Source organism: Uloborus diversus, chromosome 6 (genome assembly GCF_026930045.1).
Source record: "Uloborus diversus isolate 005 chromosome 6, Udiv.v.3.1, whole genome shotgun sequence".
In the NCBI taxonomy this organism is placed as follows: domain Eukaryota; kingdom Metazoa; phylum Arthropoda; class Arachnida; order Araneae; family Uloboridae; genus Uloborus; species Uloborus diversus.
The window spans coordinates 140,598,743-140,615,240 of record NC_072736.1 but is presented as its reverse complement, the minus strand read 5'-3'; the positions used below and the strand labels follow the sequence as shown (position 1 = coordinate 140,615,240).

At 32.1% G+C, this 16,498-nt stretch overlaps 1 protein-coding gene across 1 annotated transcript in view; it reads right to left on the bottom strand.

Moving 5' to 3' along the window:
• Positions 1-16,498, bottom strand: part of LOC129225314 (agrin-like) — a 338,344-nt gene that overhangs the window by 137,302 nt on the left and 184,544 nt on the right. The window contains 2 exon segments of the mRNA XM_054859904.1: positions 5,343-5,555; positions 15,451-15,691. Of these exon segments, the coding sequence (XP_054715879.1) occupies positions 5,343-5,555; positions 15,451-15,691 (454 nt within the window).

Below are 16,498 nucleotides of genomic sequence, written 5' to 3'. Positions count from 1 at the left end.
ACAACGAACGGCACATCGGTGTAATTAAAGCTTAATTACCTCCGTTTGGCGGGCTGAATCGACTTTATTAAAACTTTTTTTCCCCTTTCCCGAAACAAAATACCGCACATAAAACTAATTTCAGGCGGTCCCAACTAGATTTTCCGCGATTTAATTATTCGTCTAACATGTCTCCCCACGAAAAAATGGATGAATGATTAATAGTGATGGCACAAAAGTGAAATTGAGGAAGAACGGGTAGTATTATAATAAGTTAAAGTGATTTACGAAGCGTCGTTCCTTCACAGCTAATTCACTTTCTTTCATGGAGAAAAACATCAAGTGTTGCGTTTTTTTGTTGCTTGCGTTATGGTATGTCTTAATGTGGGCTATATAAAAAAATGGACGACATGCTATCGAATTGAATTACATTTATTGATGCTGCCTCCGAGCAATAAAACAACTTTTTCGGTTTTCAGAATAGGTCATTAATATTCGGCAAGGGAAAAAATCAACGTAATTCAAGCGAATAACGTTTGAAATTTGCAATTTATTTTCTTTTTCGGGACTGTATTCCTTTTGGTAAGCAGTTTATTTTTCTTTCGTGATGTGTTTAGCTGTAACGCAAGTATTGTGAGTTTCTGGTGCTCTAATTCGTTTTACTAAGCGTTTTAACACATTCAATTTATGAAAATTATCTAATATTGATGTGATATATATTGAGCTCACGAGCAGTAATTAAACATCTATTAAATATTGATCGATAAGATATGTATCCCGTCTTTAATTTCAAAAAAATCATTGTTTTCAAAGCAGTCAAAATTGCCATTTCAGCACCGTTTTTGCAAAATACAGCTAAACAAGAACTTTTTTCTGTTTCATAAAAAAGGACATTTTAGTACCCTTTTCTAATAAAAACAATAAATAAGCAAAGCATTTTTACCTTGTATGTCAAAAAACAAATATTTTGTTTCATCTTATATATACATTTGTTAATTAAGAAAAAAAAATTATTCAGTTGACATGATAAAAAAGAAAAAGTTATAATAAAAATACTAGGAGTCTTGCTTGGATGTCTAACATTTAAAAAAAATGTTACTGATCTATCCTTATTCTCTGCATCTACAAAGCAAACTAGCTGCTTCTAAAACTAATTATTCTTTCCATACATTAAAAAGTGTTTTAATTTTCATATCAAATAAAAAAAATAGATAGTTCGATTCTTCTTTTTTCAATGTAGTACTTTTAAAAAGCAATTGTACTCTATAATGGGAAAATATGTTATAAATCAATGACACATATTAATATGACATGCACGACGGAGACATGTTTACTCAAAAAGTAGTGATAAAATGTCTATTAGAACATTTTATTTCAAAAAACATCGTAAACGCAGTTCATATTTCCTACTTTCTATACAATGTATAATTTGCTTGCAATATGTTATAAGTTTTCTCTAAAGTTTACGGGTTCGTAGGTCATTTGTGTGGTGTGTCATTTCCTGGTTACAAGTTGATAGAAATAGTTTGTCAATCACTTGTATGGCACGACCATCAGTGACTACAGTTGAATAAACTTAGACAATGTAAGGAAGCCATGCAAGGTCAAGTTTACTGACGATCTGAGTTTCTGCTTCACTTATTTTCTTTAAATCTAGATGCGAATGTTAATTAAATACGGTTGTGGTAAGTTTTAATGCATGTGTAAAAATATATCCTTGAATTATATGAAATTTTTAAATATATATAAATGTGCCAAGAATATAATACCTAAAACATAATGGATGTTTTACTCATTTTTTACTTGCACACAAAATTTACGTTTTTTCTTGCGCATATTTTTAGTTCTATGCTTAAAAATGTTGCATAATATTATCATCATTTTACGTAAAAAAAAACCATGTGGTGCAAAACGATTAAATCTATATAAATAAAACAAAGAATATACATGTAAGTATGTATGTTCCCTACACAAATCCACAGTTTTCGTCGAATCCGGACCAAATTTAGCAGGAAGGTACTTGGGCACTCAAGAAAGAACGAAGGGGTGTTTACAAACTCCAAAAACGAACCGAACCGTTCGAATTTTAATTTTAGGACACGAAAGTGGCATTAAAAAGCTCTTTCTTCCTGAAATAATTATCAGACTTTCTTCATTCTGGTCCCATTCAAATGCCCGAGAAAAATACCGTTATAACTCTTTTACATCTTAACGAGTGGAACAGCTTTTTCATATTGGAAAATTATCATTTTCGCTATTTTATTTTAAATAATCGAATAAAAGTATTCAGAAGGTTGTCACTTTTGTTTCTCGACTGGGACTAAATTAAATTTTGTTTTTGTTTTGAAGTAAAAATTTCCTTTTTTGCTTATTATTTGGCGAATTATCTTTTTATTTTGTACTGCCAGCAGAAGCTTATCAGGAAAGTTGCGTTTAATTTATTCGGGAATGTTTTATTTTCCGTTTTCTCTCTTTAAGAATGATAATTTCGACGGGAAATTTACGGTTTTTTTTCTCTAACTGAAGCATGATTGTTAAACATGCGTAACTTGACATAATTTTTATTTACAAGGTAGACCGTACAAAGCCGGGCAACGCAGCTAGTGTAATAATAAATACAACACTAAACGGAATTCAGATATTGCATAAAATATACAATGCTAATATTCTATTGACAAAAATGAAGTTATTTGTTTGTTTGCTACTCTTTCCCACCTTATACATATTTACTAAATATTGCGAAACTTTGCTTCACGCGTTTTCAAGGACATTGAAAAAGACATACGGTATCTTTCATTCAGAGAAATCACGGTTTTTGTTCAAATTTCATAGAAAATCAAAAATTTGAGAGTATCTCTTCATAGAAATGTCATATGTGTTCGATTTTAGTTGCATATTAAAGCCTTTAAAAAACTGCTTTAAGTTATCTTTCTTCGAAGCCAGTACACCAATTTTATTACCTCTACTTCTTTATTTTAAGTAGTTTTCATGTATGATGTATTACAGCTTAAAATGTATCTTTTAATTTTTCAAATTTTGTTTTATGATTTCATGTGCTTAATTTATTGCGATCTTGGTATATTAGGCATTTATTGTTCTAAATGTCCCCCAAAAGTTCCTTAAGTCTCGAAACTATACCTAAAGGTTGTTTTAACATTAGCATTACGTCTTTAGAACTGGCCCAGGAATTTAACAGGTATCACCAAGTTGACTTTTTGACTTATTTGTAACGTCAAATTTGGTGAGAAATAGTCAGTGTCTCCAATATTGGCGACATTTCGAACCTATTTTTACCCGACTGCGCGTGCGCGACGCAAAGGAGGGTAATGTGTTTATCAGTCTATGTATGTATGTCCGTTTCTATGTGGCGTTCTAGGGGCTAAACGCCTTGGTCAATTTTGGTAATTCTTACGTCAATCGAATTGTCTTAACCTTAGGAGTGTCACTAAACACAAGGCCGTAATCAAAATTCACCATAATCAACAACCAGTTGCCATATTTTGTCAGTTCATGATCGGCGCACGTTTGGTGTTGCACACTGTGTCGCACGCTACCTGCGTGCGACAAATGCAGGTAGTTTTCGCTGCCTGAATTTTTTTGTTTACTAAGTCTACTAATTGGGATATCAGTGGCCGAGTGGTCTAAGCGATTGCTCCTCCCACTTGAGGCGGTGGGTCAAGACATCCTCGCTCCGGATGTACTTTCCCCTCTTTCTGATGTAAATTCTTTCATGTGTTCTTTATTTGTATTCTGCACTGTAAAAAAAAGTATGTTATGCGTAACTAAGGCAAGACACTCAGATTGTAGTCCTCTTCAAAATGCATGCAATAAGCACCAAAAGAAAGGAAGTATACTAATTCGATTTTCATCTCTAACATGTTGCATTTGTTTTTTCCTTGATTCAAGGGACTGAGTTTCACGACGTGTACTTTCTCGACAGGTTTTTTTAGTTTTGCGAGAAAGATTTGATAGACGGACGTTTCCGATTTCGCGTCATCATGAGTTATACAGGCTATTTATATAGCTGTGCTGTGGTTGACTTAAGTTCGTGCATTTTTTCCAAAGGTCAAGCACATGTAGCTTTAAGCGGAGTTAGGTCCATAGAGGGACTAAATATCAGGAGTTTAGACCACCGCAAGTTACTTAATAGACCTCACGATACAAACAAACTCTCTCAATGAAATGACAAAATTGCAAAATGTACCGTATCATAATCATAATAACTAAGTCGATGAAAATTAACTAAAAAGTGTCAAATAAAAAATTATTAAATTAAAACAAAAAACCCGACTGCGTAAAAAAAAAAAAAAACTAAAAAGAAAAATGTATAAGCCCAGTAGTTTAGAATGTTATTAAGTACTGCTGAATAACTACACCGTTGAAATAGTTTTATAATCGTACACATATAAGACAAATCATAAATTCAAAAGCAGAATAGAAGGATCAACAGTCGAGGCCCATTCCTTTCTGATTCAAGGAACCCCGTAAAATTTGAATGAGCCCCGACTGTTGATCCTTCTATTCTGCTTTTGAATTTATGATTTGTCTTATCTGTGTACGGTTTTAAAACTATTTTAACGGTGTAGTTATTCAGTAGTACTTAATAAAATTCTAAACTACTGAGCTTATACATTTTTCTTTTTAGTTTTTTTTTTGGTTTTTACGCAGTCGGGTTTTTTTGTTTTTATTTAATTATTTTTTATGTAATTATAGTATTTAAAACCTGACAAATCAATGGTGCTCATCAAAGGAGTCCATAAACCTCTAAAATTTAATAGAAACTTGTAGGGGTATTTTTCCTGGTTTCCCATGGGTATCTTCCTTGGTTTTAAAACACGCTCGTCAAAACTAAAATTCCAAGTGCAGTTTCACATTGGTAAGAGTCCAGGTGCCTTCATCTCCTGGGGACAATGGGCAGCAATTCTTCCGATATGGGGACCATGTGAAATGATTAAGGCCATATCGGGGTATTACACTATTTTTGAGAAGAGTTGGATCCAGCCCCATTGGTAAAAATATAAGTATCAGCTGTATCAATGGGAGTAAGTTGACAGTAAGCTGTGAGCTGGAGAGCTTGTTTCAGCTCAGTTTCAGCGAAGCATTAACGCTGAGACCTTGATTGAGCGTTATTCAAAATTAAAACAGTGTTTACCGATGTATTTACGTTGTGTAATTATATTTGCTTCATTGCTGTAATTATTTTAGCAATTGTTATCATCTTTTTTGTACAAATTTTTAATTATATTCGCTGCGATACCACTAGAACGAAGTCGTCACTTCAAGAGTTTTCCCGAACTTGTAACAACATAATTTTACTATTTCTGTTTAGAGAGTAGAGGAACTGAATATATTTTGAAACTTACTGCACAGTCCAGTGTAGGCTATATCAATATCACTTTTTCGATGACAGCCTTCTTGTTTTAACTTGCAGATGTTTGTGTAAGAAATCCCATCTGTACCGCACACTGGCTCAAATTCTTCAGTACAAGCTGGACATTCGCACACTGCGTACCCTCCTTTGATGACACAAATGGCTCCAAACATACAATTATGCTTATGACAAGGTCCTCGCTCTCCTAAAATGAAATTAAGTTAAACAAATGAGTTTCGCTACATGATTTAATTTGTAAATATTTTCGAGCATGGACAGATGATTGATTTATGTAGACAATTTAATTGTACATTTATGTATTATACATTTATCTATTACACTTTAGAAAAATTTCTAGAATCACAAAAATCATTTAAAAAATTCATTTTTTAATATTTTATCTTTTTTACATTTATAGTGAAGTTAGATTTTGCTTTATTATTACCACCTTTTTTGATATTATATAAATATGTATAATGTTACCTATTCGCAATGAACTGTTACGTGCTGAAAATGTTCCATCTTGCTAATACTTACAATAATCCATATAGTTTAGGATTTAAAAAAAAATATTCCAAATAGCATTTGTTTCTAATGAGAAAATAATGCTACTCTTTTAATAAAAATTACTTCAGTTTCAAAACAGATCTTCACTAGTTCGATTACAATATTACATGGGAAAGAAATATTGAAATAAAAGGAAGATAATTTTGTCGAAAAAAAAACGGATTTGGCTAAATCAACAGCATTTATAACTACTTCGTTCTGATGATAGAATTATTAAGAAACTGTCGTCTCATAAACTCTTTTATCACACATTATATATCATGGAATCATTCAATCATATGGTTTTACTTTTCATAATTTTAAATGGTTTTTTTATCTAAACGGTTGTAAAACTATTGCTACGTTTTCTTTCTTTATTTATTTTTATTTATTTATTTATTTATTTATTTTGAATTCTAATATATTCGAAGCTTACAACCCTTCACATTGAGAAAATATTTCCATACTAGCCGAAAACACATATCGCTAATAGTTTTGAAAATTTAATATCGTTGATTTTACAACTGAAAAAAAAATTGATATAAACGTTTCTAGTAGCAAAAATTACTTAACTCTTATATGACTCTCTATCTAGTTACTTTGACAGACCTATCATTTTGTTCCATCTGCAATCTCTTATCTATCTATCCATCCATCCATCCATATATATATATATATATATATATATATATATATATATATATATATATATATATATATATATGTGTGTGTGTGTGTGTGTGTGTGTTTTCGCTTTTGTTGATAAGATGAGGAGGAAAAGAATTTGGATAAAATAATCTATCCGAAACGAAATATGTTTGTATAATAAATAATTGTATAGCACATAAATGCCATCATCATTAGGAAACTCAAGTGATAGCTTTTATGTGGTACAAAAATTTTTAAGTCCAAAACCTATGTCCAAAAATGTTTCAATGAAGTTGAAGCTTCTACATGTTTATAATATTATAATGTTTTTTTAATGAAGAATTTTTTCTACAAGAATAGTTCTATACTTAATTCGGCAGGTAAACCACAGCATCTACCAAAATGCGTGTTTGAAATATTTGAAGGAAACCATTTTTGATTCCCCTCTGACACCAGTTAAATGTTGGAATTTGAGGCTCTTATTGTCCTTTATTTTTAGAAACCAAGCAAGTAAACTTTTAAAATAAAGTCAAATTAAGGCAGAAGAGAACAATGAAAAGAAAAAAAAACAATTTGCAGAAATTGTTGTTTACAAAAACACGGAACTGCAAAACTATGAACTACTGTTTTTTAAATAATATTATAAACTGAACATTGATTTATTTTCACAAAATGTCGACGTCAACTCGTTGACGAAAATTAGATTTTAAGGATACGGGAATTACTCTCCTTTCAGGAACAATAGCGCACTAATTAAGTGCAACACAAATAGAATATTTAGTACCTTTAAAATACAGTCCTAATAAAGAAGCAATAAAATCGCCTGAATAAGTTAAAATTTTCTAAAGACGTAATCAAAATAATCTTATAATTAGAAGAGATAAAAGAGAATTTGTTACGACAAAGTAATTTTTATAAGACGTATCCTGATAATTATCTTTTGAATTTTTTAAACCTAAAAGACATTTCAACGAATTTTTAATGATAATGATTCTAAAGTATTATTCTTACTAATGTGCCCGAAGTTGTAGCTTGAAAAGAAACCCATTGTTCTGCAAAAGTACTTGCAAGTTCAAAACCCCAGGCTATTTTCTAATGATTAAATTAGCAGTAATGAGAAGGAAATGAGAAAATGCTTTAAGTTGAAATAATTTAAGTCGATATTGCATTGTTTTCTGAAATATTACCAACTGCAAGCAATGTTTAAGAACTGAAATATAGCTTTGGAGCTGACAACGACAGAAATGAGGTAAAGAAAAATAAAAAGGCATACCAATCCAGTTAATTGGAAAAATTATTTCGTGGCATGTGCTTCAGATATCTTAAAAATCTTGTGAAAGGTTGTTTAAAACAATTTGAGTGATCCTTCTGTTGTCTAATATTTTTTTTTAAGTTTGGACAAAATGTATTGAAGTGTATGACTTTAAATGACTTTTTTTCAGTCAGTGATGTATTCCTTCCATCTTTATAAAATAAATAATAAATATCAGTTTTGGAAAGTTGAAATATTAAAAAAAAATGTGTTTGATGTAGTTCATATATCGGGAAAATATTGTAGGGTAATGATTAGTTTAAAATATATTACTCTACTTTGTCCGGAGTTAGGCCGGCGCCCAGTCGGTAGATTTCTGAGATGCAGAAAATTGTCAGCGCCTGTGTCCTTTGATTATAAGCGATGGAAAAATCACGCTGGTATTCGTTTGGCTTTGAATGCCCTTCGCAAAATTAAATTCCTAGTGCAATTTCGCATCGAAGGCAGCTCAGGTGCCTTCATCTGGTATAAAAGTATGCGTTAAAATTATATATGTCATTGACGTCCGTGACTTAATGGTGGTGCATGAAAGTCTAGATGCCGTATATGAGGGTCTCACTAGGTAAGGAAAAGGCTAAATACGCAACCCAATTAAAACAATAAAAACATACCTTTCCCAAACCCCATTTCCCAACATCATACTCGCATCAGACTTAACTCAATTTTCAGTCTTTTGGCTGAAGAAGTCTTCATGTTTCAAGGCGTTGACTAATACATATATTTTATTTATTTTCAATAGTTAATATCGCTTAAATTTAGTTTGTTTTTCTACACTTCAACGCATTATCCTCTGTTAAGTAACAACTTTCTAGTATCGTATTATGTTTTATTGTATTGTTGTAAAGCTTTTATGCATTGTTTTGGTCAACTTTATTGCGTTAAATTAATATATATATATATTGATGTATATGATCAATATAATATATATATATTTATATCAATACATATATTATATTGATCATATATTGATATCAATATAATATATATATTGAAAAAAATGTATATATTGATAGTAAATTACCAGAATTTTTGTCAAAATTGTAACTGATAATAATGTATTTTTTTATGTATTTAAATAAAGTTCCTCAGAGACCCACTTGCTCAGATTTATCTGAGCATTTTAAAACGATAAACCGAGCAATTGGTAGATGAGGGTGGTCTCTGAGGGTGTCAAGTGTCAAGCCCAATTAAAAAGAAAAAAAAATCTTTAGAAACTAAATTTCACCTTCTTTTATAATTTTAAGGCTACTTGAGATAACTTGAAAGATAATGGAAACAATGTATTCTGAAATATGGCAACTTTCACCAGAAAAACTGAAGTAGATAAGCCCCTCGCAGTTTGAATTCAGCGGTTTAATGTTACGTGTTTAGCACTTGTTGTAAAACGCGAAAGATAAATGTCACTTTTCAATTTCAAATATACACTATATGTTTATCCATTTAAAAAGGGTGTTTTTTAAGAGATATAACTTCGTTCGAAGAAAACAGATTTCGTCGGAAGCATCCCAATCTTATTGAGAATCTTTTGAAGAAAGAAAAACCAAAGTTGTATTCTCAAGAGTTTTGTATTCTCTGCAATATGCTAAGTGCTCCCATAAATCACAAAACCCAAGACACAAAAGTTACACTTGTTCTCTAATAATTTCAACTTCGCTGCTTGATTTTTTCTCGTTTTGTTCTGCTCCCGAAACCATCTAAAGTTTCCGTAGTTTTATATATCTTCTCCATTGGGAAATGTGCAATTGGGAGAAAGGGGAATAAAACCGTAGACTCGAGTTTTGCTTTTTTTAGGAGCTTAATTTTTGTTTTTGTTTTTTTTTCTTCCGTTGTATTCAAAAATTGTATCTGATGTAATGATACTATTGCGCAAGTTACCTGAAGTATGAAGACTCAAAAGAAAAAGGGAAATACTTCTTTTATAGTAAAAGTAACCGACTACACTTTGTTAATAGTAACTAAGTGGGTCCTTACCGCCATTTTAATTAAATTTTTATATAACTAAAAATTATACTCCAAATTTGTATGTCCGGGCTAAATTTTGAAGCTACCGAATCAATTTCGCTGAAATTTTCACCGATTGTCTAGATTTCTACTAAATGGTATATATACATTTTAAAAATTAAAAAATGACGAATAGTTCTTTTTTTATTCGAAATTTAATTTTTTGGTTAAAAAATGGATCTTTCTATTCGAAATAATTGCCATATCAACCCAAATTTGGTTTCTTAGAAAAAAGCGAAACAAAAAGAAAAAAATAAATTTTTAGAATATTTTCCCGTATTCGGGAAAAAGGAACGGAGTCGGTTTTTTTCGAGGAAAAATGTTATTAAGCATTTTAAGTAACAAAAAATCCATTTTTACTCCAACATTTGAACCACTGTCATTTTAACCAAATGAGGAGAATTGCTTCTAGAAAACCAGAACCCAAGGCTTAACTTAAGCAATCTGAACGATTTTTAATGGTAAAGATCAAGATTTAAATAAATATTTAAAATGAAACGTGTTTATAATAAAGGCAACCTTCATAAGTAATAACACTGGATGAATGTAGTTTTAGTTTCTTAAGTACTTTAGCTGTTCAGGATTTAAATATTTTCACTAGAAAAAAACAACAACACAGATTTATTTTTGTTGTATTAATATTTCAATGGTAGGGAGAGTCGTGGCACGTTGGTCCGCTTTTCTACTTCTCATTTTTTGTCTTATCAAACAGTTGAATGAGCATGATGATTTTCAAACATAGAGTTACACTTAACATTTCTCACCATCCTAGATTTTGTTTAAAAATGTTCATTCATAAACTTTTTGTTTCTACAATTTTAAAAATAACTTAGTGAAGTAAACCGACGTACTCCGGGCCCGGGATAGGTTGGTCGAATGACGAAAGCAATTTTTGCAACAATTATAATGATAAATAGTATGTTAATCTGAGTCGCTCGTGTAAATCCCAAAAAACTCATTAGATTCCCCTACTATATAACGCGAAGTTATCTTAATATCGGAGCGTTTAAAACAAGCATTATTCAAGAATAATACCTTGGGAAAAATTTAGTATTACGGCTACTTTTATTTGCTTTATAAAAATTGCTCTCATCCACCTGTGTCAATTAAATTTAAATTAAAAAGCTAGTTGTTTAATTAAAATCAATTAAGAACACATTATATTATTAAATAGATTTAAGAGAAAAAATATACTCAATTTTTCCGTGCATGCTATCGAAAAGAACCTTAAGATAGTACAAGGTTAAATTAATTAAAATATTACTCTAATAATTTCTTTCGTGTAACTTCAGTTCATAATATTCTTTAGCTCAACAAAGTTTAATATCCGAAACAAAACCATTGTGTCAAGAGCTTAAGATTCAGAGAGAAATAGATAAGAAAAATCTAGAGAGGTGAGAAATTGTTAATTAAGTTTAACAGTAAAGGCCAAGTATTTCTTTGCATTTATAAGAGATAAACTTTCCGCAGAGCTTTTTGGAGTTAATTAATTTTTCGAAGCTTGGATAAAATTGTGTTTTTTCATTAACTTTGAATAGCTGGCATTTTTTAATTACTCAACATTTAAGCTTAATGTAATAAAATTATACTCACCGGTGTGAAAGATAAGACAAAATGACTTAAAATATTGTTTGGAGTATATAATGTCTGCGTGAGCTCTTAATCGAAATATACATGCCAAGGAATTGAATTATATCCTATAGCAGAATGTGCTAGGATACGTACAACATGTCGGCTAAATCAAAGAACATTTCTTCTGTATGATTGAAAAAAGGCGTTTATTAAATATAGTTTAAATTGTAGCTGAGTTTTGTAAATAAATTTTCCCCTTTAAAATCTGCAACGGCTAAGTCATCTAGGAATATTTCTGTTTTGTTTTTGAAATTAATGAGTACGTAGGCTTCTCCCTACTAAGTTAAAGACATTTTTAGGTTGTTAGGATCAGGATGGTCTTGCAACTTTTTTTATTCATCAATTTCGTGTTTTTCGTTATTTGAATTTCTTACTTTAATTTAGTTTATAACGATAAGCTGTGTTAACTTATCATTTTTCAAATCTACTAGTTTCTAAAGTACTCTCAAATATCCAATTAGTTTGGGCTTTCGGGGTTTCAAGTTTACTGTAAATTTAGAAGAGTCAATTGTACCCCCAAAAATGACATAGTGATTAGCAGTAGATTGATTTACTGCAAGTAAAATGTCCTACGAAAAAAATTAAAAACTAGTGAAGACCATAGAAAACATTTAGCTTCGGCCACTGTTTCTGGGAATTTTCTCAGGGGCCGTTAATAAATGATGACGCACATTTTTTGAACCCTTCCCCTTACTTATCAAAGTGTCTTACTTCCTCTTAATTCCTCTTCCCCCCCCCCCCTGTCACATGTCAAGATTGAGTGTAAACGGTTTAACAAAATTAACACAAGATTTTAATTTGAAACTATTTTTGCAGTAAGTTGTTTGCAACGCTAAAAAAGGCAATTTGACAGCTGAGAGTTTAGGATTCCTTAAAATGGAACGTTATATATTACAACAACGTGCATTCAATATTGAACAATATTTCAAAAAGAACGAAGTTGAAAAAAAACAGCGGTTAAAGCAGTACCTGTTACTGGTGCTTGATATCGTGACACGGTAATGCACTGGTAGTTGTGGGCTTGTTGATATTGACCTTAAACTTTAAATAATCCCATAAGAAGAAATGTAATGAGGTTTAATCACACGATGTAGAGACCAATTACGATCACTGAAACGAGAAAGAACACAACTAGGAAGTTTCTCATAATGCCGTTTATTTTTTCACTGGCTGTCTGGCATGTGGTACTATCTTGTTGAAACCACATATTGGCCACATAAATAGCATCTAATTTCGGCAGAGAAAACTGTGTTATTGCGTAGCGATAAGGAGCTCCAGTGACAGTTACTGCTTGACCAGTGCCAACTTTCGCTAATTTTTACTTTCTTCTATATCTAATATATAGAAGAAAGTATTGGATTCGTGCAAATTTTAAAATTTCGAATTTTGACGGATTTGAACGTTTTGAGGTGTGCTGAGTCCATTTCGACTATTTTTGGAAAATGTCTGTCTGTCTGTGTGTGTGTGTGTGTGTGTCACGTCTGTGTGTGACCAGTTTTTTGTGGCCGCTCTACAGCAAAAACTACAGCATGAAATTGAACGAAATTTGGTACACATATGTGCCCCTATGTGAACTTGTGCCCATTGGTTTTTGGCGCGAATTCCTCCAAGGGGGGTGGAGCAATGGGACGTTTTTTGAGTTACGCGTGCTTGCTATTCCTCAGGAAGTAACTGGCGGAATCAAACAAAATTTGGTCCATATGTTGCCCCTAACAGGAGCAGGTGCTGATTCAATTTTGGTGTCAATAGCTTAAACGGGGTTGAGTTATAGAACGTTTTTTGTCGTCAATTGTTACTGCTGTATCTCAAGAAATAACGAACGGAATCAAACAAAAAATTTTTGACAAGTAGCCCTTAGTGGGTATAAGAGCTGATTTTATTTTGGTGTCAACAGCTAACTAGTATGTTGTGGCCATCACGAAACTTTCTTCTATATTTTTCCTTTTTCTGATCACTCCCCATGCTTGACGAGGAAGCAATATTCCTAACAAAAACAAAATTACACATGCAAAAACTTGACGACCATCCCAATGTCTGAATTATTGTAAAAACAAAACAAAGAGCGAAAATTGAAAGTTACTTTAAAAGCCTTACTTGAATTAATTACAAATATTTTATTTATTAACAAACATAAGATGGCAACAGTTAAAAATTTTAAATCATTGAGATCATATTTCCGATCATTTTCATACAATTAAAATCACGAGAAATACGCAGACGACAATCTATTACGATTTATCTATCTTATTGTTGCATTAATAAAGCTATTTTTATTCGTAAAAAAAAAAAAAAAAAATCAACAGCTCTTGGAGCGATTGGAGTCAAAATTGAACCAAAGCCTGTTTACGTATGGATTCACATATATTCCAAATTTCAACCAGAATGTAGCATTACTTCTTGAGATAGGGCGCTCACAATGGAAAAAAAGAACGGGCGATTGAGCTACCCCCTTTTTAGCTGTTAACACCAAAATAAAATCAGCTTTTATACCCACTAAGGGCTACTTGTCAAAAAATTTTTGTTTGATTCCGTTCGTTATTTCTTGAGAAACAGCAGTCACAATTGACGACAAAAAACGTTCTATAACTCAACCCCCGTTTAAGCTATTGACACCAAAATTGAATCAGCACCTGCTCTCGTTAAGGGCAACATATGGACCAAATTCTGTTCGATTCCTTCAGTAACTTCCTGAGGAATAGCAAGCACGCTTAACTCAAAAAACGTCCCATTGCTCCACCCCCCTTGGAGGAATTCGCGCCAAAAACCAATGGGCACAAGTTCACATAGGGGCACATATGTGTGCCAAATTTCGTTCAATTTCATGCGGTAGTTTTTGCTGTAGAGCGGCCACAAAAAACTGGTCACACACAGACGTGACACACATACACACACACACACACACACACACACAGACATTTTCCAAAAATAGTCGAAATGGACTCAGCACACCTCAAAACGTTCGAATCTGTCAAAATTCGAAATTCGAAAATTTGCACGAATCCAATACTTTCTTCTATATATTAGATATAGAAGAAAGTAAAAAGGGGGTAGCGCAATCGGCCCGTTCTTTTTTTCCATTGTGAGTGCCCTATCTCAAGAAGTAATGCTACGTTCTGGTTGAAATTTGGAATATATGTGAATCTATACGTAAACAGGCTTTGGTTCGATTTTGACTCCAATCGCTCCAAGAGGTGTTTTTTTTTTTTTTTTTGCGAATAACAATAGTTTTATTAATGCAACAATAAGAAAGATAAATCGTAATAGATTGTCGTCTGCATATTTCTCGTGATTTTAATTGTATGGAAATGATCGGAAATATTATCTGAATGATTTAAAATTTTTAACTGTTGCCATCTTATGTTTGTTAATAAATGAAATATTTGTAATTAATTCAAGTAAGGTTTTAAAATTAACTTTCAATTTTCGCTCTTTGTTTTGTTTTTACAATAATTCAGACATTGGGATGGTCGTCAAGTTTTTGCGAGTGTAATTTTGTTTTTGTTAGGAATATTGCTTCCTCATCAAGCATGGGGAGGGATCAGAAAAAGGAAAAATATAGAAGAAAGTTTCGTGATGGCCACAACATACTAGTTAAATATTGTTCAACAATTAAACACGTTGTTGCATCGTATAACGCTCCGGTTTTAGTAATAATAAACTCTCAGCTGTCAAATTGTTTTTTTTTCAGGCTTGGCAACACTTTACTGCAAAAATGGCGATGAATTCAAATCTTGCGTTCATTTTGGGACACTCTTTATGAACCGATTGTTATGTAATCATGTTTTTATTTAACCAAATATCATGCTTCTTTTTCCCCCTTCTTACCTTTGTCAAAAAATTTCAATTTCATGAACACAGTTACCTGTATCTCTCTTGAAGAGTGACATCACTTTTGGACCCCCCCCCTCCCTGATATAATAACGTAGATGTTTTCGAAGGGTCTTGAAAAACATCAACTTACCACACTCTCCTCGATAGGCCAAACTAACTTCTCGCTTCATCAGACAAGATTGGCGAAACAAATCACAGTCATTATGATACGTGTGTCCATCTGAACCACATACTGGTCGCATCACAGGTTCACACGTAGGAGGACACTGACATGTAGCAATTCCGTATCGGTCTATGTCACATTGCTGATTTGGACCACACTGTAAACTTTCACAAGGATTTGCTCCTGAAATATGATAAACAAATTATAACTTATGAAATATTATGTTAGCGGGAAAAGGGGAACTTTTAGGCATTTTCCCCTTCCTTTTTGGCTAAAAGCTGTGCTACTTTCATTTAGATCACTTATTTTACATCCTGTTTCTTACATGCCTAAAAATTGGCTTAAATAGCATTACAACTTTGACTCAGTGCAATAGTACATTTTCAATTTGTTTTAAACCAATTTTAATATATCTTGGATAACTATACAATACTTTGGAAGTTTTTCTACTTTAACACTTATGGAAGCCTTAACACTATAAAAATATGAGTAAATAGTTAAAAATAGGCAAAATTGTAAACCAGGGTTACATTAAAAGCCTGTTCTTTCGTTTTTTAAAGTTTAACTATGTTTCAAATTTACCGTTATGTTATGTCAGTTGTGTCCAACGTAAAGCCAAAACTGACCTGCGTGGTTTAATGTTATGAATTGAAATGTTAAACATTATGAATTAAAAACTAAATTCCAGTATCTTCCAAAATAACAACGAAATTGCCCTAAAAACATATTCAGTATTTTGTTTCTGGAAAGCAAATGCAAACTTTACAGCAATAAAATAGACTTCAAGTGTTAACAAGTCGTTCTTTTGCATCTTTCTTTCCTCTTCCGTACTTTTCGATCTTATCTAGTAAACTTTTACATATATTTAAGACTAACAGTACCAAAACGGCACCCGAGCTAAGAATCTGAAGGAAGTCCGTTGAAATAAATAACTCCACGCCCCCTCTCCCTCCTGATGTGAAATGATCATTTTTCTTCGAAAAAGATTAACAGTAGTAGCTTTAAAACTGAAAAT